This window comes from Danio rerio, chromosome 6, assembly GCF_052040795.2.
Source record: "Danio rerio strain M-AB ecotype USA chromosome 6, GRCz13ab, whole genome shotgun sequence".
Classification (NCBI taxonomy): domain Eukaryota; kingdom Metazoa; phylum Chordata; class Actinopteri; order Cypriniformes; family Danionidae; genus Danio; species Danio rerio.
In genome coordinates, this window is record NC_141026.1 from 26,593,277 (window position 1) to 26,616,526 (window position 23,250).

Sequence of the window (23,250 nt, forward strand, 5' to 3'; positions counted from 1 at the left end):
TTTTAATAACTGATTTATTTTATCTTTGCCATGATGACAGTAAATAATATTTTACTAGATATTTTTTAAGACACTTCTATACAGCTTAAAATAACTTTTAAAAGGTTTAACTAGATTAATTAGGTTAACTAGGCAGGTTAGGGTAATTAGCAAAGTTATTGTACAATGATGGTTTGTTCTGTAGAGAACAATAGTATAGAAAAATTAAAGCTTAAAGAAGCTAATAATTCTGTCCCTAAAATGTTTTTTTTTTATTATAACTGCTTTTATTCTAACCATACTGAAACAAATAAGATTTTTTCCAGAGGAAAAAATATTATCAGACATACTGTGAAAATTTCCCTGCTCTGTTAAACATCATTTGGAAAATACTTCAACTGTATATACACAGTTATTTTCCACCCTGCAAGGGAAAGAGAAACAAATACAATAGAACAAAAATATGAAACAAACTGTGCTTTAAGCATCTTCACCGTAAAAAAAACATTTTCGCTACAGAAGCCCTTCAGTCAAGAGCAGTGGGGGATTTTCTCGTTGTTTGATTAATGATAAAAACAGGGGGCAGCAGGAATATTTTGCGCGGTCACTTTAATGGTTTCTCTTTCACATGTCTTTTGATTCTTAACTTGTTTGTTTATTACACAAATGAGTGTTAATATGAATAATCACTGAACACCGCATTTTGACACCTATTTGACCATTAAAGCGCTCACATTAACGACCTTAGTTGTGTGCGCTCTGCTTGTCTTTGAATGAGACTGAATGCTGACCACATGCTTCTGACTGTGAGCCCGCTGCACAAACACATAAGCACGCGGTCTTTTGCGCTTTTAAGAGAAACAAATATGTACAACTTGAAAGGGGGCGGTATATGATGCAATAATCGTTTATCACAATTAATGGTTTTTCATAACCGTTAGAAGCCAAAATCGTAAACGGATTATCCATTATTTGCACAGCCCTAAAATATATAAAAGATTTCCGATCTCAAGGTCCACTCAGCTTTAGTATTTTGCTCTAACCCAGATTAAATACACTTATCTGTAGCTTTGTTACACAAAAGACCCTTGATTAACTAAGGTGGCCTAGACATTTGGTTCGAAAGCCTGGTCCGAACCCAATTTCGATTGTCTCCCTTGGCTGGTTTGTGTTCAACACTGTCTTTTTTTCTTCTGAACCCAGCTACATTTGCGTCAAACTCCTTTTTTTTTTTGTACAGCTGTTGCTACTAGGTGACAGCCACGACAGCAAAACGCCAAAATGAAGACTTCTGCATATCATGGTCATTCTGTTTTTACTGAATCTTTTGCTTGCGCTACCAAAACCAAAATACAGAGAGCCACTTGCATATATCTGCTGCTAAAACAATTCCGAACATCATGCAATGTTATGCAGAAATTGTTTTTGGTGGAGACAAGCAGACATCACTGTTTGCACTGGGTCAGTCCTGCTTGTCACCAAGGTAATTGATACACAAACATACACACAAATGATTGCGTGGTGCCTCTTTCGGCTGGAGTCAGCCTCGTCTCCCTTCCATAGCATGTCGGTTTTCTGCCAAGCTGGAGCCAGAGCCCACACAGTTGCAGGCCAGATTGATTCCACCTTGCACCCTAGGGTCCATGCGCGCGCACTAGCCCAGCTGCACGAAGGAAGCTCCGACCCAGGCTTGTTACAAACCCCGCACCGCAACCAACATAATTCAACTGCTTGTGGCCTGGGAAAGACGATGGCAACTTTAATGGTCGAGGAGCACCACCTAAGGCTAAAAACTGGCAAAAGATATGCGCAGAGTCTACAAAGTTTACTTTCTTCACTCCCCCATATCTCAGGCTGGCCTGTTCGGCGACACCGTCAGTGGATTCACCCTGGAATTCACGGCAGTGCAGTTGAATACAATGGGCTGAGTCATCTATCAGCAGGGATGTAAGACTGCTCCCCCCGAACCATCCACATCCACTGCTTGTCGTCGAGAGCGCCCATCAACGAGAGCTGCCTTGCCGCCACCTCTGGTCAGAGCACCTTGCAGGCAACCAGTGCTGCCCGCTGCAGGGTGCCGCTAATTCCAGTAAAACAGACCACGAAGCGCTCCTGAGATGGGCCATCTGGAGAAGAGGGAACTTGCTCTGTCCCCAGTGGGGGGGCCAGGCTCTTCATTTAACTGCGCTTAAAAAAAAACGCCACCAAACCTCAGAGAGAGCACTTTTCCATGACTTTTCCATTCCATGACTTCCATGCGATGCCTTCCGACTCGCAGGTTCGGTGCATTTCGCCTGTGGCTCACGAGTTCTGGGAGGATGGTCTCTTTTCGCTCACTCCTTGAGGCCCTCCTCTGGAGTTTGGGTGCGAGGTTAGAGTAAATCTCTCGCCTCCAGCTCTTCTGCGGGACCCCATTGTTTCTCAGATCAGCACTCCCACTCCACGCTGCCCCACTGCTGGTATGTCAGCGATTGTAGCAATGAGTCCATTAGTGAAAGCACTTGCCTGCCTGGTTAGCGTGGGCCAGCCCTTCGCGGTGGCTCATACGTACAGACTCGGCTATGAGATTCAGTTCACGGGTGTGTATTTCACCAGGATCAGCCCTGTCTGCCCCTGTCTTGCGAGAGGAGATGCGGTCCCCCTGGCGAAGGATGCAATCGAGCCGGTCCGTCCAGCCAAGATGGAGAGCGGATTTACAGCTCATACTTCATCGCGCCCAAAAAGAACCACTGTCTGCAAAAGCTGCCGTTTAGAATGCTCACGCAGAAACGCATTCTTTAGAGAGTTTGTCCACGGGATTGGTTTGCAGCAATAGACTTCAAGGACACATACTTCCATGTCTCCATTCTCCCACGCAACCGTCAGATCCTGCGGTTTACATTCGAAGGTCAAGATTGGCAGTACAAAGTCCTTCCCTTCGGGCTCTCTTCATCTCAGCAGGTCTTCACCAAGCTCACAGAGGTTGTCCTAGTGACCGGTGATCGGCTCGCGGGCATTCACATACTCTATTATCTCGACAACTGCCTGATTTTGCCTACTCTCGGGAGCAAGTGATTATGCACAAAGACAAGGTGCTCTGGCACCTCCACTGGTTGGGGCTTCAGGTCAACCGAGAAAAGAGCAAACCCGTGCAGAGGATCTCTTTTCTAGGGTTGGAGCTGGACTCGGTCACCATGACAGCGCGCCTCTCCGGAGAGCGCGCTCAGCTAATACTGAACTGTCTGAGGAAGTTCGACAGCAAAATATTGTTCCCACTGAAATCTTTTCAGAGGCTCCTGGGGCATATGGCATCCGCAGCCGATGTCACACCACTCCAGCACTGGCTTCACGATTGAGTCCCCAGATGCGCATGGCACGTGGGCACACACCGGGTAACTGTCACTGTGCTGTGTCGCTGCGCCTTCAGCCCCTAGAACGACCCCTCGATCCAACAGGCTGGAGGTTCCCCCAGTGAGTGTGCTTGCGCAGCTACTGTGCAAGGTAAGGGAGGACGAGAAGCAGGTCTTGCTAGTTGCGCCTCCCTGACCCAACTGGACCTGGATGTCAGAACTTTCCCTCCTCGCGACGGCCCTCCCCTGACCGATCCCTTTGAGAGAGGAACTACTCTCTCGGGGACAGGGCAACATCTAGCACCCTCGCCCAGATATTTGGAACCGCCATGTGTGGTCCTTAGACGCGAGGAAGACTAGGGTAACCTATCGACAGCGGTGGTTAATACCATCACTCAGGCTAGAGCCCCCTGGACGAGGTGCGCCTACGCCCTGGAGTGGAGTCTATTCACTGAACGGTGTGTCTCCCGCAGAGAAAACCCAGAACTTGCCAGATCAGCGCTGTGCTATCTTTCCTTCAAGAGAAGCTGGAGAGCTGGCTGTCACCCTCGACACTTAAGGTTTATGTGGCTGCCATCTCCGCTCTCCATGACACAGTGGCTGGCAGCACCGTGGGAAGGCATAACCTCATCAATTGGCTCCTCAGAGGTGAATTAATCCACCCCTCTCTCATGCCCCCTTGGGATCTCGCCCTCGTTCTCATGAGCATGCGTACAGATCCATTCGAACCACTCGACTCAGTATCTTTAAGATTTCTGTACCTGAAGACAGCTCTGCTGGTCGCATTGGCATCAATTAAGAGGGTCGGGGACCAGGAGGCATTTTCAGTCAATGACTCGTGACTCTGCTGGCTGGTCAGCCTGCGTTCTAGGTATTGGATGCATGATCCCATATGCTTATACAGCCACAGTGCAGTCCCCCCTTACAGGCGGAATCATGTCTTCCTTTACCGCTAACCATCTTATATTTATATGCGTACTCCCCTTCTCAGGTCTAGTCCATATGCTCTTTTGCCAACATTTCTACGCACTTAGGTAGCAGGTGGACTCCGCAGTGTCTCCTCTATCGGGACTGGACGCTTTCCCAACGTACTGTCGTATTTAAATTCCTAGAACTACCTAAACACTTTGTGGCTCCCAAAAAAATATTTCTAAATTCGTTAGTCTTCTGTTGAAGTGGGATAAGTAAGGGCCAGGGAACATGTTGGAAGACCACACCTCATGCAGGTGCACTCACGCTCTTTTGCCTGGCAAACCTCTCATTGGGGGCAAAGTTAAGGTTCAATCATTATGGCGTTTTCCATACATTTCCCCATAGTGGAAGTTTTTTACACATAGCATTGAAGTTTCCCTCCCGAAAGGGAACGCTCGGGTTACTAAAGTATAAAGGGGGAACGGAAATGCTATGTTCCTTTGCCATAATGATGGCCCCTTAGCTGTTGAGGTGAAAGTCTCTTCAGCTAAAAAAAGAGATGCTTAGCTTTACATGCGCTCTGCTTATATTGCCAAATTGATTGCAACAAGGATCAGCTGTGCAAGCTGAAGCTGCCAACTCATTGGCATTTCATTGGCCCGTTTGCACAATCTTTCAGATGATTGGCTTTCTGAACGAAATCCTCACAGTGGAAGTTTCACCCACATATCATTTCTGTTTACCCCCTTGCAGAACGAGGGTTACTTTAGTAACCAGTGCGTTAGCTCAACACCGCCATCAGTTCATGTGGGGAATTGAACGAGTCTGATGAACTGTAAACTTGATAGCATTGAGCTCTTTTGGATGGTTCATTTTCAAATTTTACTGGTGTGAAAAATGCCCGTTTAAATTTTTAGCTATTGGTTTTTTTAATGTGATCAGACTATGATGTCAAGTTATTGGTGAGAAAAAAGCAATATTGTGTGTGAGTAAGTGTTAAAAACATTTTTCTCTGTAATCAATACTTGTATGCACTTATTACTCAATACAGTTATTTGTATGATGTGCTTTATATGAAGTGAAACATTTGTGTAGGCCTTTTACATTGTGCTCGTTTCATATAAATAGTTGTTCCTTATACTAGGTTTGAGTCAATATATTCATTCATAGAAATTAACTTTATTCAAGACTTTTAGTTTTGATCACAACCTTTTCTCCTCAGTGTCAGTATATTATGCATGTAGTGTTTATGAGCATGGTGAAGTTACCTTTATCTCTAGATGCCTAACAAGCATCTTACTTCGTTTAAAACAAAGCACAGGCACATCCTAGGTTATATTTCAGAGGCGCAACCAATTATAACATGTGAACACGTGCCTTATAAAGAAACAGAGGAGAGGAAGCTTAAAAAATTATTGCACACAAAGTACTCACAGCTTGACAATATTCCAATTTTTGGGTCACCATTGGAATTGTGTAGCCCTAGTTTCCAGACAGCACTATTTTAGAATGGATTAGGGAACCTTTTCCCCCTATATAGTCAATACAGCAAGCACTGACTCTTTTATTGGACCCTTTTCACAAGACTGTTATAATGCGTTTAACAGACATAAATATCTTAATTCCTTAAAAGTTTTAAATATTTTGATAAAAAAAAAAAGTATTACATGCATGTATTGTATTATCCTTACAAAAAACGAATTACCCCTTGTCTAAGTTGTTTGAACTGCTGAGTGTAAGGGCAGGACAGTAAATTTAAAATTGTTCTCTTTTCTGGCTGCTGTTATCATTCATTCATTTTCTTGTTGGCTTATTCCCTTTATTAACCCGGGGTCGCCACAGCAGAATGAACCCCCAACTTATCCAGCACGTATTTACGCAGCGGATGCCCTTCCAGCCACAACCCATCTCTGGGAAACATAGACAGAGACACATTTATACACTACGGACAATTTAGCCTACCCAATTCACCTGTAGCACATGTCTTTGGACAGTGGGGGGAAACCGGAGCACCTGGGGGAAACCGGAGCGAAAGCAGGGAGAACATGCAAACTCCACACACGAGGCTCGAACCAGCGACTTTCTTGCTGTGAGGTGACAGCACTACTTACTGCATCGCCCCTGCTGTTATCAGTCTTGCACAATAAATTTTTTCTGAAAATTGATAACACTATCATGGAGATTTTCTTTATTTTTTCAGCAAACAGGACTGTAAATATATTATGTTGAACTCTACTATTCACTGTGCTTACCCATCCATGATGACTTCCGCTTCTCAGAAACCCGAAAATGTGAAGAGGGTTCATAGAAAACCATAATAAACATTAAGTGGTGCTGGTGTATAAAAATACCTAAATCAACTAAAAAAAAGTTTATTCTTTCAGGTCTGTTATTGATTTTAGGCCCAAGACACACCAAGCTGACACCAAAGGACTAGTGCAGACAAAAACCAATTGTGTTTTTCCACACCCAAAAAGGACAGTAAACAGTTTTATAATTTTACAAAGGGACACCCGAACTTGTCACGCACTCAGAGAAACCATAAAGCAGAGTTTAGTACCATTTTCACTGTACTTGTTACTCTCAATGGTGGGACTCGCTTGTGCAAATATCTCTGATAATCTAATAATCTATTTTGTTTGCAAGTATTTAAAAAAAATGAAGCAAAACTACAGCTCCATTACAAAGTTCACTTGTGCATGTTCAACTGTACAAATGGGTTTCTTCTCATAAGAAGAGAAACAAGTTCAGCAGAATTACCTCAAACTGGGAACTGGAGGTAGACTGGGATCCTGTGGCAGGCATGGCTGCAGAAGGTGAGGTCAAAGGTGACAGAAGTGGTGGGATGCCTGCAATGTTGAGGGGTAGAAAGAGTAAGAGAGAAGAAGAAAAAGAGATGGGTTTACCTTCAATGAGATCCTGCTTGATATGTAAATCAAAGCTATTAGTGAAAGATGACAATGACATGCAGCTGGGGGAAAACACAAGCCAACCAAATAAAAAACAAAAACCACGAGTTAAAGGCTGAATTATATTTGTGTCTCGAGAGATTGCCAAAACTCACGGTACATGGTTGTGTAGCGGTGCATTTATATTTCTGCATTTTGTTTGCATTGGTCTGCAATAACACTTCCAAAACGCTGACAGTGGGGTTTTAGATTCCTCTGAGTCAAGTTTCTACACATGTTTTGTGCACAGAAAATACCTGTAATGCTACCTTACTGCACAAGTAATTAAATTCACTTATTCACAGACAGGAACAACTTTAATCAAAATAAACAAGTCTTGACGCTTGTTAAACACTCTCTCCATCGGGCTTGTGGTTCTCGGCCCCATCCACACTCGTCAATGCTACAATGCCAACCAATCACAGAGTTTGCGCTATGCATTGTCATGTAGTTGCTTTTATTTTTTGGTGAAGGGTGCGAACGGTATGCTGCTGTGTGGAAGCTGCACCAGACCATCCATATGCACTCGACGCAGAAGTATAATTCAGCCTTAAGACAAACAAAGTCAACCCACAATAGAAGAGGCTGCAGATGCTCAATGTTAATGTACGGAGGTTGAGCAAGGGAGGGGCAGACGAGCAGGCGACGAGTCGATACATCGGCCTCTTACCTTCCTTCTCAGACTCTTGTGGAGGTATCTCTGCAGCAACAGATGATGGGGGGCCAACCTGAGATACTTGCAGGTCAGGAGGGGGGAGCAAGGGACTACATGGGAACAAAGGGTCTTTAGGGAGTGAGTTGGGTGAATCTGGGGTGACTGACTCAGGGGAACTTTTAGCTGGGATGATTGTGTGGTCTTTACAGGGAGAGGTGGCGGAAGCATTATATAAAGGGCTGAGGGCTTGGTCTGGAGGTAGGCTGAGTGGTGAAGGGGTAGTCCAGATTTTACGAGGTAGCGCGGCAGCTTTGCCGCTGGGTCTGGAGGGCTGAGGAGGCAGCCGACTGTGCAACGCTGCCATGGAAGGAGGACAGAGGGATGGACAAAAAACGCATTCAATTGTTATATGAAAGTAGCCAACCTCCATTAGCCTCCACATGTAGATTTAAAATTACACGAGGCATTAAAAAATTATTTCTGGAGGTCATTTCTATGCGACCACAAAAAAAAAACATTTAGGTGAACAGAAGTACGAACAATGGCATTGAGCCTAACCTGTGATTGCTGTGATGTCCTCGACAGGATGCTTTGCGTGTTGTGATGCAAACAGGTCTTTGGAGACTGTCTCTGAGACTAGTAAGGATGGGCGAGACTGGCACATCACGCCTGAGGCAGAAGAAGAGTCCTTTACCTCAGCATTGGCCTGCCGCAATGCCTGTTCAGGGAGGGGGACAACGGGGTAATATTTCACTCAGGAAATATCTGTCACTACACGAAGTGAAATGCTCCATGTGCCATTTAAGAAAACAGGAGTGGGCCATTTAATATTGCATGTTTCTAAACAGCTTGTGTGCTTTACCTTCTTTTTAATTTTGTTGGCATGACCAGGGCCTTTGCTTTGCTTCCTCTTAGTTTTCTGTTCTGTAAGACATGCACAACGCACACTGAGGTCATTTCACTTCAGTCATGGCTGTGGGAAAGGCCAAACCCATCCCATGATCATTTCTGTGGAAATTCCAGCTCATCGGAAGCTCTGTAATTAACATATGATCTATGGTGTGCAATTTAACAGGCACAATAACTGTAAAATAAATACAAATTATATATACACCGTAAAGCCTGAAATCATTTATACCCCAGGGGCATGAATAATTCTAAATACATTTATACAAGTGATCAAAATTTGTGTATTACTCAGTAAAACATGCATTATTTGTGGGAAAGTGTTTTGGTGATGAGTAAACGTGAAATGACAAAACAAAAAGAAAAGAAAACACAACACTAAATTTGAACAACAGTAGTCTATGAAAATGTTCTTTATTATTATTATTTATTAAAATTGGGGTGTCAAACACCGAGCTCAAAGTGTGATCTGTATACCTTTTAAGACAAATAAAACGCACACAATATATTTCAAGTAGGTTGCCTCTTATGACAGCTGCTTTTGGTCATACTTTCCATATTCCGACTATAGTTTACAATCCGAGAAACTCACATACACCATATTGATGTATGCTTTTACAATCTATTGTAGATTACCATTACATACACATTTCTGCATAACCTATCACACAAGTACAAAGGGTGAAGTTACAAAGTAATTCAATAAGAGAAGCACAAAGCAATGAATCAGTGCAGCAGTTTAAAACAGAGCAGCTGTATCTCTTAGCAGGGACAAAAGAACAACACAAACTGTTGTGCTCTGATACTTTAAACCTTACCACAGAGTCAATTTTACTTTAAAGAATATAAAACAACTAAAAAAAAACCCACCAAGAGCCAGCTGGTCTCAAACTTGTTTTAAACTACATCACCAACATAAATAAGTGACTGTGATGATGAAAGAAAAAATATGAACAAAATATTAAACATTGGAAAACAAACAAAAATAAAACGAACAGCACCCAAATAAAACTACAGAAAAAAAGTGCGAGACAGACTTGGTTGACTAATCAATTTACTCAACTGAAGCCAAAAGTGCACATTTATTTTAGAAGTACAATAAAAGAGAATAGGGACAGATTGTGAAAAAAAAAAAAAGAAAAGAAAAATACTCCCACTTTTATTTTATGGTTTAAGGAAAAAAGGTGATCTCAGTAGTGTGTTTTGATGTCCTGTAGGTGTTAAAAGTGAAATCGTGAAGGAGTTCCAAATAAGCTTTACAGTTTTTGGTTTCTGCTTCAGTGGCCACATAGATAGCGAAGGCCTGAGAGGCAATAAGTGAATAAAAGGGTTGGTGGGTATGTGTAAAGCAGCTAACCTGAATCAGAGTCACAGCTATCAGAGGAGCTAGAGTCACTACTACTGCTGTCAGAGCTGGACGAGCTGCTGCTGCTGTCACTCAGACGAGATGGATGGGTCGTGTCTTTAATCTCCCCATCAGTTTCAACTGCACACACAAAGAAAGAAAGAAAATCCATTTACACTACATCTAGATTTTATTTTCTTCCCCGAAGAATATATGTAACTGTATATACTTACTTTTGGTCTTTTTATGAGAGTTTTGTTCTCCAGTTGCGTGTTGTAGGTCTTTATCCTTTTCCTTGATTTTAGACTTCTTTGGGGGCTTGTTTTCTATAAAGAAACACCCATAAATCAGTTACATTTTCCGCTTTTATACATTAACTTAAATATTTTTTGGTACAAGAGTTTAAGTGGCGAAAACCGAAACTACAGAAGAGACCCTGTCATAATAAAAGGGATACATGAAAATCAAAAACTGTCATCATCTACACACCATTTACTTGGTTCCATAGTGTTTTTTTTTTTTTGAGCACAAAAAAAAATATACTAACCAATGTTGAAACCTGTAACCATTGACGCCCTGAGTAGATTAAAAAAATTAAATACTATGGAAGTCAATGGTTACAAGTTTCCAATTTTTTTCAATATATATAATTTTGTGTTTAACAAAAATAATAACTCTAACTTGTATGAAACGGGTAAAGGATGAGTAAAAAATAACAGAATTGTAACTGTGACTTCCATTCATACGTGTGAGAATGCGAGACCAAAAATACAAGCTCGTGAAACAAGTTTCGTAGTTCGCTGCATTGCAAAGTTCAAGCTTGGTGAACTCTGACCTGCGAAATCACATCACATGACTGCGTGAGACCAATCAAAGATAAAAACATGACCTCTCTGGACAGAAAATTTTAGATATGGACCAATCGCTTGATTTTTTAAATCTCTAATCATCTTGTGTAATCTTGCCCCTTTTCACAGTGTCGTATGACAGAATTTCGCATGCTCAAACTCTAGTGTGACTGCAGCATTACTTCCAACCCTAATTAAAGGTTCAGGACACCCTGGATAACTTTTTTTTTTATATTAACAGATTTGTGTGTGTTGAGCATCAGTTAAGACAATGTTAGCACCTGTCAGCTTTAATTGTGGGGAAAACTGGATAATTTTGAGCTTTTGTCAGCTAATTTCAGCTTCCGGGTTTAAAATGATTTTTGGGGCGGGATCAAAATCGGCGACGTAGCGCAGTACTGCAAGTGCAATGATGACGCGTCGGTTTTTCATTATTATTCATAGCGGAGTTTTCTTATCCTATGAGAAGAGCCGGCTGCTTAATTATTCATGAGACCTGCCAGAGTCAAGTCCGAGCTGTGAGACAAGGACCCACGGCACACAGAATTTAGCCGTTCATGAAGGCTCATATGCGTTTGTTTCCATGATCCACAGGGTTTGCTGCATGTTTTTCCCCGCGATCTTGTCAGGGCCAATCATACAGCAAAGCTGTGTGTGTGCTGCTAGCATTTTTGTCGGGAGAGCAGCACGAGAATTAGAGAATGGCGGACGCTGTCTTTTATCAGGAGTTCGTTCACATTCAGACACATCACTGTGCTGCTGTGTTTGCCTAAATCCTCTAGATTACCAGCAGGACTAATGGTTAAAACTGATTAAAACTGCACTGAGTCTGCTGGATACGGGGATTGAGGGAGAAGTCCTCATTTATAGGGTTTACATGAACACACTTATCTTTATAATGATATAAAATGTGGTTATGTGTATATGAAATTACGAATAACAAGTGTAGCAGGGCATTAAATCACTGTTCATTTCTTTGCATTTTAACTTTGTAAACTATAAACGCATGCGTCTCCTCACGGTTTGTTTCATTTTGTGAGCTAACTGACAACAGTTGTTCGCTCACGTTCTCCCCTGCTAACTACGCCCACTCCTGCCCGATGCTCGCGGAGCTCCACGCCCATTAATCATGCATCTTTTGAAAAAATTCTGAAGTAGACTTTAACTGAAAATGGGGGGTGTCATGGCCCTTTAAACACCTGATCAAAACAAAGTCCTTCAGGCTTATTTGAAATCGACAGAGAAGCGTATTGAAGCAGGGTTGAAACTAAATCATGTAGGGTTTGACACACCTGCTTTAGATTATATACTACAATACTCTTCATGATACACTTCATTGAACTCATATACATACAGACAATACTCAATAGTATATCATATTACAATCAATCATTGTAGTATGATATACTACAATACTAATTCTTCATAGAATGACAAAAGTTAATGTTTAAAATTATTTATACATGGGCAATTTAATTTTTTTGTACGTCTGATCATTTTGTTTACATATTTCAAAAAAGTTTAAAAAAAAAAAAAAAAAAAAAAAGAGTTGTTAATATATCCTGTTAATATATGATATGTTATTTAACATTACTCACTGTTGGTTTCTTTAGTTTTTTTCCGGAGACAACCCACAACATAGCACTCAAGAGCTCGAAGAGTTGATGGTTTGAGAGTCTCAAAGTCGATTTCGATCTCTTCAGGGTCTGTGTCCCTTAACAGGGGTTCTCGTGCCTTGATGATGTTCACTACTTTCCCAAGTTTGTCTCCAGGAAGCTTGTTAATGTCTAGACTTAGTTGGCGTTTCTCTTCATAAGACATAGGTAAAGTGTTCATCTCCTCCTCAGAGTCACATGCTCTACTCTCTTTCCGCCTAAGAACAGAGTTAAACTTTGGTTTCTCCAAAGAATTCATCATAGTACAAACTTTAAATATAAAACACACACGCACACATACACAGAAAATGTTCTTACCCTGATGACTTGCTGCTGCTTGAGCGCTTCAGTATTTTTGCTGGTTTCTTCATTTCTTCACCTTTTCGTTTACTGGACTCCCTCTCTTTCTTTTTCTTCTTCTTGGATTTTTCTTTTTTCTTTGGTTTCAATAGAGGTGTCTGGGTCAGTAACTGCAGCTGCTCTCGTACTGCTTTCAGCTGACAAATAGAAAATAAATAAATAAATAAATAAAAAATGGCATTATATAAGAATAAATATGTCAACACTGACTGTTATACTATTAAATAAAAAGTTTAAAACCACTAACTACTGTACAACTGGGCAATTTACAAACCCAAATATTTAACGAAGAATTCGATAGACCTAGGCAGTCCCCCAAATTTTTTTTTTTTTTGTAACTAAAATGCTTGATGTGGTGAATGCCTATGTGTTGAGCCAATTTGTTGCTGTGAAAATATACACAAATGTACACATCTTAATTCGGATATGCATATGACCACATGATGCATATCTGCAATATGTAGAAGTCTATAAAGCAAAGATGCTTTGAATGGGCATTGTGATAATGTCGCAATTCGAATCACACAGAGGATGAGACGTTTGCATTAACAACTTCAGGCTTTGCACACCAGGCGAGCACATTGTTCGCGTTTTTTAACATAAAAAAATATGCAGATGGTGCTTGGTAGAGCAGCAGGAAATCGAAAAGGGTCCCAACTCTCCAAAATATGTGGGAAATTTGCAGCAAAAAAAATAAATAAATTTTTTTTTAGCAACATTTGCTTGATTTTGCATTAAAAATGCAGAATCATGAAATAATGGAGGGTCTGTTTGGGTGTTTCCACATTGCTACAAAAAAAAATAATTCATTTAATTATTGTACACAAAACATTTTCTTTTATCTAGTCCAACAAATTACATAATTTTATAAATGCCATTTTTATGTTGGCTAAGAACAGAGGACTTTTTCCACTGTAAAGTATAGATAACGAAACTACTAAAAGAGATCATAAAATTAAAGCTTTTTAGAGATGTTGACACATCAGGAGATATGATGCCATTAAGCAGCAAATGTGTGTATGGGACTCAAGCACTGCAAAAGTTACCTGTTCTTCCAGACTGGCAAGCCTGTGCGCTCTCTCCTCTTCATCCTCCTCTTCAGTGTCAGAGGAGTTTTCAGGAGACGATGATTCACTGTCACTGCTTTCAGAGCTGGATGGTCTGCGTGCTCTTTCTTTCTTTACTCTGTTGTGACTAGAGACTGGGTTTGCATTCTTCGGCTCATCAGGAATCTTGGAGAAGCGAAACTCAAAAACATCCTGGGCAAAAAAAATAAAAATAATTAAAAACAAACCTTAAACTAAATATTTACTCTGCTAGGAAAGTTAGAACATCCTGAAATCTATATGAATAGTTGATACTATGTTGCATTTTTCACTGTCAAACATGGCAATAATTATAATTAGTATTGACCTAAAAATGCAACAAAATGGTAAAACCTTTTTTTTTTTGGAACCCCTACAAAAAGCTTAAATTTGTTGTGCTGTGATGTGATTGACAACCCTGTTTTGAAGTCATAGTTTTTTTTTATTATTAAAATAAATAGCCCTATATGAAGATAACTGTCCATCAAAAAATAAAAATTCACAACAAACAGCAACAAATAAATAAAAAATAATAAAAATTCACTTACACTATTTGCTAATTATAGAGTTGGTTTTTTTATATAAATGGTCTGATATTAAAAGTTACAGGTCCAGTGAAATTAAAATAATTTTTTTTAGAAGTTAGTATCAGTATGTTAGCTTTTAAGGATATCTATAAGCTAGTGTAATACAAAAACGATGACAAAGTTTGTATTTAGAAATTTTAAAAAGCAATGTAACATGTAAAGCTTGTAGCTTGTCACTTCTGCCTAAATGGAAACCATTTTTTTTCTGTCACCACATACTTTATTTTTCCTTGTTAAACCTTGACCAATCAAATGCTCCCTAGTATCTGACATGCACTGCCCCCTTAAAGAACCTTCTCATATGCTTTTCATTTGATGCGCTTGAGCTCAACCACTCACTGACAGAGCAGTTACAAAACAGAACGCTATTAGCTGTTTTTTTTTTTAAGGATAGGAGTTACTCTGTCCCACCCTCTCTTTGTTTATCAGTTGAGATTAAGTCAAACATTGAATAAAAAAAAGCACATTTCAAAGTACTTCACTGAACCTTTAAGTTACAGTTAGAAAGAAAATGAAGAAAGAAAGAAAGAAATAAAATAAAAGAATTGATAGTAAGATTGTAACCCATTATATTTTCTCAAACATAAAAAAAAAAAATCAAGCTAGATGCATATAATTATAGTTTCTTCAAAAATCATGTAAAAAAACATTGTCACTGACTATTTAAAAAAATATTTTATTTATAAAAGTAACAGGAAGAGTTAAACAAAAACTCTGAAGGAAGATAAACCACCTAATTACAAACCTGGAGTTTCCTTGCCATGCTCACTACCTCATGGCCGGGTGGATTGTATTTGTAGCAGTTTGAGAACATGAGCCGCATATCTGCAGCAAACTGCAGTGCATCTGTGTATTCGCGAGCTTCCATTTTTTTCTGTAAAAAAAAAATAAAAAAATTATTATAATAGTCAGCATAAGATAATCCAGAAACATGAAGACAACAGTGCTACTAACTTTGATGGTGCTCATATCCATGGGTTGGTGGATGATTTCATGATAATCAAGAAGACCAAGTGTCTCAGCATCCACAGGTTTATAAAAGGGCCAGGCATAAGCTGAATGCTTTTTGGAAAACATCTCTTTTAGGATGGCATTGCAGTATTTGAGTCTCTCTGAGAGTTTGGTCCTTCGGCCCACCTGATGCTGTGGTGGGGATTCAGGAAGGTCTTTGCATGGAGGTTTGATGGGTCGTCCACTGCCTCGTCTGGAGAATAACTTAAGGACTTTTGGTTCTGTTACACAAGGTGACGACTCGCAGCTGGGGATGGAAGAGGCAGAAGGTGTCGTAGTGTCTGCTTTTCTTTTCACGCCATTTTTTAACTATAAGAGAACAAAACCATAAATTAATATGCAAGTTGGCCCTGTGATGGTTAAAAAAATTTTTGATTTCTCTCATTTACTCATGGCAAGCCCGTTCACATTGTTCATCAATTTAACACAGTAGGATATATTATGAAAAACTGCAATCAGTCACTTTCATAGTATTTGCTTTTCTTACTGCAGCAGTCAATAGTTACAGATTTTAAGCTTTCTTCAAAATATCTTCTTTTGTAATCAACAGAAGAAACTTTTTTTTTTGCCTAAGCATTCCACCCTTAGCATACACCTTTCAATAACTATGTTTCCATCCATCTATTGTTATGCGCATAAAAAAAAAAAAAAAAACTGTTGATGGTAACGCCAAGATGTGCATACAATTTGAAAATGCGCATAAAAAACATATACACATAACGGAGTAGGATAAACTTTATTTGATAAGAAAAAGATGTGCATAAACTCCAATGGAAACACTTTTACTGAACAAAGTCCAGTATGTGCATTAAAAAAGGTCATTTGATTTTTTTTATAAGAGATCATGTGATGATAAAAAAAAAAAATGTGAAAATGGATAAACCAGCAGGCTGAGCACACTGTAAAACATCTGAAATGTTGTTTGGTCATTCTAAAACAATTTAACTGTTTATTAGTGTTATTATATTATTAATGACCTCCAGAACTGTCAAGAGCGTCTGTGCTCCGTGTCTCACGCCTTCAAACACCACCCCGCGTTCACTGCTGGTCAGGATTGCCTTCAAAAGGTGAAAGTCATTTAAATCAATGAAGAAAAGATTCATGCAGCTTCTCCTACCTCAGTAAATTCCATTGATTTTTGGGGCCAGTTAATCAGGAAGTGACAATTTTGTTCGGTTTGACTCACTGGATGGTAACAATGCTTTATTTGCACATCTTTAATGCGATAATCTAGTTTTATGCATGAAAACTATAAATAATTAGAACTTTTGAATGGAAACATAGCTATTGACTAACCTTTTCAAACAAACATTACTCCTTAACTAAGCATTTATACCTGAGAATGATCACAATAAATCTGTGAAGTGGTTTAAAAAAAAAAAAATCTATATTTAATTTTAAATGTATAGGCAATTTGATAAAGTAACAACATACAATTAACAACTTCAAAATTAACAGGTTTTTGTGTCTCTATATTGCAAATTCACATGACCAGCATGCACAATAGAAAAATCTGCTAATTCAGCTCATTATGAGCAGGAAGTCAAAGTCAGAAAGCTACCAACAAAAACACTGGCTGTGGATTTCATCATATTTTTCATTAAAATCAGGAAGCAAAGGGATTTTTAAATCAAACCAGTTATTAACATGTGTCCATTACACAATATTTAACTTGTAAATTGATCCAAATTCACTATAAAACAGAATACTGCTGTGACAACGTGTTTGACAGTCCTTTTTGAGGGAAACCTACTTTTGCTGTGAGCTGTGCAGACAGGGGAGCAGAAGGAATTGTGTGAAGAGCATCCGGAGGGATGACGGTCACGGTTTGCTGGAAAACAACCTCAGACATTGGAGACGGTGGCCTCTTCTTTAACCCTGCATAAATATGCAAATGCAAAGTTTACTTCCGAGGTAAACTGTCTGAATTATATAGTGTACCTGTACGTATAAAATTCAATCAGTCCTTCAATCCTTATGATAAATATACCTATTGTAGACTTTCTTGCGCCTTTTACTGGACCTTTAGTTGTCAGAGCAGAAATCTCATACTCCTCCTCAGGCATCTCTGCCACCTTCTCCAAAAAAAGCTTCTCAAGCACTTGAGCCATCAGAACAATGTCATCCCCAGGCTGGAATCACACACATGCACAAAATAATGTCAAGACACCAAGTGCATTCTAATTTTTTAATTGAAACCCCAATTTCAAAGGGTTTGTGGGAAAGGGGGTATCATCATATTACTAACCCGATTGTAGACATAACAATTTGTAAACATGGTGTTAAAGTCTTCAACACACTCCATCGCTTTCCAGTAGTAATTGTTCTCAAGACGCTTTCTAATGGTGGTCAAATCCATTGGGTTTTTGATGATTGTATAATAATCCTAAAAATCAAAGTAGAAATCATGAGATCACAGATAATTTTCAGCATATTATTATTGTTTTTAAAGTAAAAAAAATAAATAAATCAGTAAAACAACTATAAACAGGGAAAAAAAAATCTAATGACAAAGCACCTTAATACTTACTGGCAAATTGAGTCTGACCGCATCCACTGGCTGTCTGAATGGCCAGGAGAAATGATGTTTCCACAGGGCCCTAATCACCACTTTTTCTATATATTGCAAATGATTGGTGAGGCGGCCAGGCTTTTTGGGGTTCTTGAACTCTGGGGGAGGGGGATTCCCATTCATGGTGAAATGCTGTGGGGGTTTCACATCAGACATAGCCTGAGCTGATCCTGGGAGTGATGCTGATCGGTGTGAAAAGGGTTTTCGCCGCTACACCTAGGCAGCTCAGCGAGCATTACAGATCCACTGTCTGTGCCACTGTAAACAGGGAGAGCAGTGTCAACATTCTCATACCATTCTGCACTGCTGTTTATTATCAAAGGCAAAGCAGAAAAATACAGCAGAGCACAAGCCTGTTTTAATCACAAGTCGTTTTGTGATAAGCATATACGTAGGAGCTCATATCAAATACAAATTCTTTTTAGTAATGCACAAGTGCCAAATCAGTCAATCTCATACAGTAGTCTAGTATGCAGGACTACTGCAGGTTTTGTGGTATGCACTGCCCTCTATTGCCTAATAAAAGCACACTGCTATAATGCTTTTTAGCTTCACTCTTGAAATAAAATAAAAAAACCTTTTAGAGTTTAATCCGAATCATTTACTGAATATAGAAAATTATAATAAAAGATAACCAAATGTATAAATTACTTGTCAACTAAAATCCCATAAATTCAAGTCTAAACATGATGGCAATTATGTACAAATTATACAGTACAGATGACTTATCTATTGCAATATAAAATTAACTTGTGCTTTCAAATTAAATTGTCAACTTAACATTTTCAAAATAAATTAAAAATTCTAGATATTACTTTTGAAACTAGTGTCAAATCCACTTGTCAATTAAACACAATAAATATAATCCACAAATAAAATTCACTACTTTTCAAATACTTGGGATTTCAGTTTCATTTATACGTTAACTTACCTTTGACAATGCTTTAACACAATACATCTAACTGATAAGGGACATTCTTTAATGTACTCGTGAGCAAGCTTTATTTAGCTTACCAACAGAGGTTATACTTTTCTTACTTACCCCAAACTAAAAGGTCATCATCTTGTTCAGTAAAATATACTTTTGCTCATAATCAAAAACATTTACAAAAGTTAAATTGATCATTAAGTGCACTTTATTTATATAAAAGTTTTAGAAACAAACAAAAACATTGTACAAGAAGGCTAAAGACTTACAAATTTAATACAAGAAAAACTATGAAAAATAAAACGTAAAGATGCATTTTTTTTTATTTTATTTTTGAATGCTATAACGTAAAACATTTCGTTCCACACTGGTCTGATTATGAATGGGGAGGGAATGTTTTTAGGAGGACAGGGGAGAAAGCAAGGTTGTAAATTTTCTTTGACAATGTTCATTTGGAGAAAAAAAACAATAGAAGTTCATGTTTGTTTTTAACCTTTTGCATTTGGTCTAGACAAATGTATTGACGCAGTGACTATTTATATTTGTTTTGTTGTAGTCAAACGCATGCAAATTGGACAAATGGAATACTGCACAAAGGAGAATGACATTCGTCTAACTTTGAACAAATCAGGCAGAGAGAAATTCTGTTTATCAACAAAACGGCTAACGCATATGATAATATACAATCAGAGACGGCTCCATACACTCATTTGAGATAGATAACGTTATGCCATATGGTGCGTTTACACGCAACATTTAGCTTGTTCCTTTACTCAATCCTGGACAACGCGTGTTACATAATTTCGACGACCTCATTGGATGACGCAACACCAACTTCCGTTTCGACAAAAAAAAACCCCACAAAAGTGTCGCCTCTGCATAAACCGTCATCTTTATGGACACTTTGCAACGTATACATCCATATAACACATTTCAAGTAATTAGAGATCAGTTTACACGAATTCACCGATAATGGTGTTAGCAAGCCTTGAGCCACAAAATGGCGCCCGGCTAACGCTAGCATAGCTAGCCACACATTACCCCGCCCCGTCAGATGCTGACATTGAGCTCAGCTAACAGTCCCTCCCATAGCCATTCCGCCAGCTAAATGAAGCTAGCTCAACTTGGACCCAAAATTTACCTTTCCGTCTCGAGCACAAACAAAGAAAGTTTAAACGGCCGAACTGAGACAGACGCTGCAGTGCAGAAGGAGCTCAGCTGGAAAACTTCACCAACCGAAGGATCTTGTTGATGTTTTGAGCCCGAAAAAAACCTCTCTGAAAAACGATTTAAAGATTTTAAGCTAAGCCTTCTTAGCCAGCAGACCAAATTAACACCATAAACATGTATACGTTTGAAATAACTCTCGTTTCTGTGAAAGGTTAGTCATCAATGGCGGACGTCTCTCACGGCAACCGCCTGGTATTTATACCCTCCTGCTGAAAGCGCCCAGTCCCATTGGACAAGACCCCTCACGTGCTCCCTTCTTCCCCTCGCACCTTTAAAACCGAGAAAACATTGTTTTAAAACGTACCCCTTAGTAACATTCCCGTTTTATACCTGACTTCGACCCGAAACGGTGTTTTACAATTGATCACGTTTATTTGTACGACGGCGGTCGAACTCCACAGACGTACGTCAGAGTATTTTTTTTAAAAGTGCGACATAACTGGTCTCCGGACATCACATGACCCTTCTAGAACATTCTGTCGATCGCCACAGCTCAATTCTTCTCTTTAGTGTCTGCTAAATGGTTACATTTTGTCTCTTTTCCGTGGCTTTGGTTGACAGCTTCTGACGAGAGTTGAACATCGGTCATCTCTGCAGCTTGAAAATTCTCACTAAGACAACTATGAAATGATAAAGCACTGAGCAGGGCTGAGGGGAGGTGAAAATGAACTAATGCGCACGCGCACTTTCTCGACAGTGATTGGCCACATGGTTGACGTTTTTCTGACGCCGTCCTCATCTTTTGTGTTCTGAATCTCTGTACAGACGTTTTAAAATACTTGATAACATTTGCGTTAGCCATTATACATTATCTAAATTCATGCAGACTGATGGAAATTGCTCATTCTGTGTAGATCATCCAGAGTCTTTGGTTCATCTTTTTGTGAATGTCAACATTTGATTTAAAGAAGTTTTGGGATGACTTATCGTTGTCCAAAAATAAATCAGGTTTTAGCTGTAATTTGCCCACAAAGATGTATTTTATTTTGACTTAAACAATTTATCTGTGGAATTTATAATCAATCTTTTGATATTACTTACAAAATTCATATTTATAAATTTCAATTGAATAATCCTAAACCTTGTTTAAAGGTTTTCAACATATAGACTCCCTCCAGTATATTAATAGCAAATACATAAATAAATAAAAAAATGTCCAGATACAGGTCGAGTTGCAAAGGAGTTGAGTTAATTGAATAGTAAACTTTCTTTCAATTTTTGTAGGTTAATTCCTTGGTCATTGTAAAAGTTTCTATACCGAAGTTGTGTTTTTATTTATTTTGATTGTGTAATTATTTTTAGTTAATTTTATGTTATTTGCGTTTGTATTATTTGGATGTCTGGTTTAAATTGTAAATTTGCTGTTGTTAAAAAAAAAAAAAACAATTAAAGAAAAAATATCTGTACAGACATACAGATCATCACACAAGATTTTCAAATCCACGTTGAAACTATATAGATTAATAATACTGTTTAGCAATATGTATTCAAAACTTGTTGTCTTAAGGTATTGTTTTAGGCATCTGTAACAGTAATAAATACAGTGCTTGCTTTAGTAAATATTTAAGTTATATTATTTGCAAATGCTACATTCATAAATGTGAGTAAACCTAAAATAACAAAAAATCGATTGTCTTAAAACATTAACATATTCTTCAAAGTTTCTGTTTTAAGAACCTCACAAAGGTATGGAACCTCTTGAGGGGAAGTCAATTAAATTATTATATTTTTGGTTGAACCATTTCCTATTTGCACTTTCTAGTACTTTTATGAGCAGAAAAAAATGGACTGTATATTTCTTCATATTTTAACACCTCAGAGATTGAACCTGAGATTTGAGATTTTTTTTTGTGCATCATACAAAAAAAAAAAAAAAAAAAACTTTTAGCCACTCATTAGCAATCAAAAGTGAATGGAGACTAATTATTTTAATTAACTTTGAACTAGGGAGATGAAATCAGAATCTTAATTGAGTGCTGTAAATGTATGTTACCAGCATTATTGTGTTTACATATAATATATTCGAAGAATTATGTACAAAAAGCAAGCAAATTATATCATCTAAACATTAATAAAGGCATCACTAAACACAAATCTAGTATACTCAATCCATTTATTTGCTTTAAGTAACTTGTTTTAAAGCAAACTTTCCACAAGAGGGCAGCAAATGACCAATGTTGGATTAAATAAAAACTTTCATAATATCGATTTCTACCTTTCAGTGCTGCCATACACAACTTACAAAAATGCATGTAAGTAACTACATACAATTGCCCATTTCACCAAATAACGGTGGAGCACTGTCCTCTGCTAAACTTTGCTTTTATAAATATTTATAGAGAGAGAGCAGCATGACAACGTGTCATACATGTTGACACATCTTCATTTTTGTGTTCAAGACAGCTTTAAGGGAATCTCTAAGTAGCCATACATAAACATGCCTTGTATTTGCTCATATTTCAGATGAAAGGCTTCATCATGCCATGTGGCTCCAAGGTCAAGAGTTCAGAACCCCACATTCCACACGGGTCACTTCTCATAAATGAGAAAGTGTTATACAAGAAAACACTGTCACAGCTACAGATCGAGAGAGATCAGACCATGACAAGTTGAGAGAAGGGGTATGTGGGTTAAAGTTTTAAAAATGAAATAAAAAAATACTAATAATTTAGGTTAATTAATTAATTAAAGTAGATAAATGAACAATATACAACATTATAAAAATGATTAAATTAAATAAATACATTTGAAATTAAATACATACATAAAACAAAAATTAGAAGTCAAGTCAAGTCACCTTTATCACCGCTTTTCACAATGCTAATTCAAGCACAATCAAATATCAGTAACAGTTGTAAAGTTTTATCGCTTTTAAACAAGTTTAACAATGGCAGAAAGTC

At 38.6% G+C, this 23,250-nt stretch overlaps 1 protein-coding gene across 16 annotated transcripts in view; it reads right to left on the minus strand.

Moving 5' to 3' along the window:
* The window catches only part of brdt (bromodomain testis associated), a 28,217-nt gene extending 7,189 nt beyond the window's left edge, over positions 1–21,028 (minus strand). Inside the window, exons 1-16 of one of the 16 annotated variants that reach the window (XM_087255060.1) lie at positions 20,879–20,963; positions 18,151–18,450; positions 17,869–18,006; positions 17,611–17,752; positions 17,374–17,498; positions 15,564–15,929; positions 15,355–15,483; positions 13,984–14,196; positions 12,896–13,074; positions 12,521–12,795; positions 10,308–10,400; positions 10,087–10,215; positions 8,686–8,747; positions 8,382–8,541; positions 7,839–8,180; positions 6,981–7,069 (exon numbers count right to left, since the gene is read on the minus strand). In XM_087255060.1, coding sequence (XP_087111186.1) covers positions 6,981–7,069; positions 7,839–8,180; positions 8,382–8,541; positions 8,686–8,747; positions 10,087–10,215; positions 10,308–10,400; positions 12,521–12,795; positions 12,896–13,074; positions 13,984–14,196; positions 15,355–15,483; positions 15,564–15,929; positions 17,374–17,498; positions 17,611–17,752; positions 17,869–18,006; positions 18,151–18,348 — 2,640 coding nt within the window. In that variant the 5' untranslated portion in view covers positions 18,349–18,450; positions 20,879–20,963. 16 annotated transcript variants of the gene reach the window in all.
* Positions 21,029–23,250: the final 2,222 nt, after the last annotated feature.